The 2,719-nt window shown below is 36.7% G+C and overlaps 1 protein-coding gene across 1 annotated transcript in view; it reads left to right on the top strand.

The window, feature by feature from the left end:
• Window positions 1–317: 317 nt before the first annotated feature.
• The window catches only part of LOC102831556 (putative small intestine sodium-dependent phosphate transport protein-like), a 37,610-nt gene continuing 35,208 nt past the window's right edge, over window positions 318–2,719 (top strand). The window contains exons 1-2 of the mRNA XM_006872885.1: window positions 318–369; window positions 835–912. Of these exons, the coding sequence (XP_006872947.1) occupies window positions 318–369; window positions 835–912 (130 nt within the window). The remainder of the gene's footprint in view (window positions 370–834; window positions 913–2,719) is intronic.

Here is a 2,719-nt window from a genome sequence, read left to right as displayed (position 1 = left end):
TTGCTAAGTTTTATCATTCAGTAGGTCTTGATTCCAGTTGATGGGCATGAGATCCCAGAACCTAAAGAAGTTATAATACAGGTCAGATCCCTCATTTAGAGCTATTGATATCACGATTCAGTGTAACTGTGACAGGCCTAATTGTTAATTGTTAGAACCAATTAGAACATCAGAACCTTAATCTAGCACATTTCTCAGCAAGCCTAATTTTCAGTTAGCTATTAGACACAGAACACTTCTCTTTTCCTTTGCTTGCTTCCTTTTACATTCTTTTCTTTTAGTAGGTAAATGGTAGTTCCTGACAGGAAAGAACCAAAATGTCTACTGTAGCTGAAGCCAGGGCCACAGAAGCAGACATTTCCAATAAAGGTAATTAAAAAAAAAAAAACTTGCTATAATAATTTGGATGAAAATTTACAGAGAACATTGATTTTCCACTTATTAATTATGTATATTTTATTTCATCACATTGATTGCCACCTTAACAAAGTATGAGCACTCTTTCTGCTTCCTCCTTGTTTCCCATTTCCATTCATTCATTTTTCCTATCCCTTCTTGCCTTCTGAGCTGAGTACCTCTGGGTATCAATGGGTAAATGATATCCTTTTGATCTCTATTGTTGATTATTCTAAAGAGTGCATACCTCCTTGATATTATTGCTTACCTTTTAGTCTTTTTGTTTGGTTGAAAGTTGAGTCAAGAGGGTGAGTTCAGGGCAGAAGTTGCAGGATAACGAAATTCCATAGCCTAGGATTCCATAATATGTCAAACCAGTAAGGCTGCTCTGTTTATTATTTTGAATTTTATGTAACATTTTTCTCCCATTCCATCCAGATCCTTCTATTGTGATCCCTTTCACAGTGTTCAGTGGTGAAAATTTAGACACATCTCAAGTACAGAACTCCAGGAAAGGTAAAATCATTCCCAGGCATCTTGTATTGGTTTATGCTGGAACCTATGTTACCTCAATTTCTCTTTTAGCATGATATACAACGATCTGTTGCTACTACTGCTGTTATTGTTAAGAGCCATCAAGTTGGTACCAACTCATAGAAACCATATACATCATAGACTGAAACACTGCTTAGTCCCTATGCCAATCTCACAATTTTTCCTATGCTTGGGCCCACTGTTGCTGCCACTGTGCCAATCCATATCTTTTTTGGTGACCTTCTGCTTTACCAAGCATGATTTTTTTCTTCAGGGATTGGTCTTTCCTGATAATATATCTGAAGTATAAGAGATGAAGTCTGGTCATCCTGGCTTCTTAGGAGTCTTCTAGCTGTACTTCTCCCAATACATATTTGTTTGTTCTTCTGTCAATCCATGATACTTTTAATATTCTCCTCCACTATCATTCTCTACTACTATAAATCATATAAAGCAAAGGAAATTAAGTAATTCATGAAATGAAATATAAAATTCATTAAATACACTCTGATATATTAAGAAGAGATCATTCCAAAAATAGAAAATCAAAGCCTTGTCAAATATTCTTAATGGCAAACATATTAATTTATAAAAGTGTATTTAATTTCCATCGCCCTGGTGGCATAATGGGTTATATGTTGTTGCTCACCTCAAGGTCAGCAGTTCAATTCTATCAAATGCTCCGTAGGAGAAAGATGAAGCTTTTTACCCCCATAAAGGTTTAAAGCTTCAGAAACCCTGCACAGGGTTGCTAGGAGTAGGAACCAGCTCAACAGCACAAACTATCACCACCAGCACCACCACATCAGGAGGCAGGCATATGCTTATTCCAGTTTACAGATCATATACTAAGATTGCACATACTTGAGGACACAAAGCTATAAGTGGAGAACCTGGAACTAAAACCAAAGTTTAGAATCTGTCTATTCCAGAAACACAACTAGAGCTAACCTACACAGTAGGAAAGAGTGTGGCCCATTCCCAGTAATTTTTCTCCATAGCAGCACTGAGAAAGATATGCCCACATATGCCTTGCCTGTTGTTGTTGTGAAGTGCCATTGAGTTGGTTCTGACCCGCAGAGACCCTGTATGTGGTTTCTAAGGAGCAGCTGGTGAGCTTGAACCACTGACCTTGAGTTTCAACCTGACATTGCAGTCCAGCGCATTGACCCACAACACCACACTAGGACTCCATGTCTTGCATAGTGATCACATGTTATCTGTGCATTTTCTATATAGGAACAGCCTATCAACCCCTTCTAGTTGTTGACAATCTAAGGTATCTAGATTCAACTTGAGAGAAAGTACTAAAAGTGCCACAAATATTGTCAATTTTTTGCAAACCTGAATTACAGTATCAAGATAAATTTTACATAGTTCTTTTATTGAACCCTTTTTCAAAGCACAGCTTTTCCAAAGGGAAGCTTGAGAAGACAGATTCCAGTATAATGAAATGTGCAAAGACCTGGAGTTAGAAAGAACTAAATAAAAAATTAAAACCTCAGGTGGCAATATTGAAAAATTCATGGGAAAAATATTGAGTGATGAAAGAGGCATCAAAGGAAACTGGAAGAATATGCATAGTAACTGAATAAAAAAGAATTGGTTCAGTCATTTCAAGAGGTACCATATAATCAGAAACCAATCATATTGAAAGAGAAAGTCCAAGAAGCACTGAAGATATTGGGAAAAAAGAAAAACCAAGACTCCAGGAATAGATAGAATACAAATCAAAATGTTTGAAATAAAAAACTGATGTAACACTGAAGCGCTCACTTGACTATTCAAA

Source organism: Chrysochloris asiatica, unplaced genomic scaffold, assembly GCF_000296735.1.
Source record: "Chrysochloris asiatica unplaced genomic scaffold, ChrAsi1.0 scaffold00213, whole genome shotgun sequence".
NCBI lineage: Eukaryota > Metazoa > Chordata > Mammalia > Afrosoricida > Chrysochloridae > Chrysochloris > Chrysochloris asiatica.
Note: the sequence above shows the minus strand (reverse complement) of the source record. Positions and strands in the feature narration are given on the sequence as shown.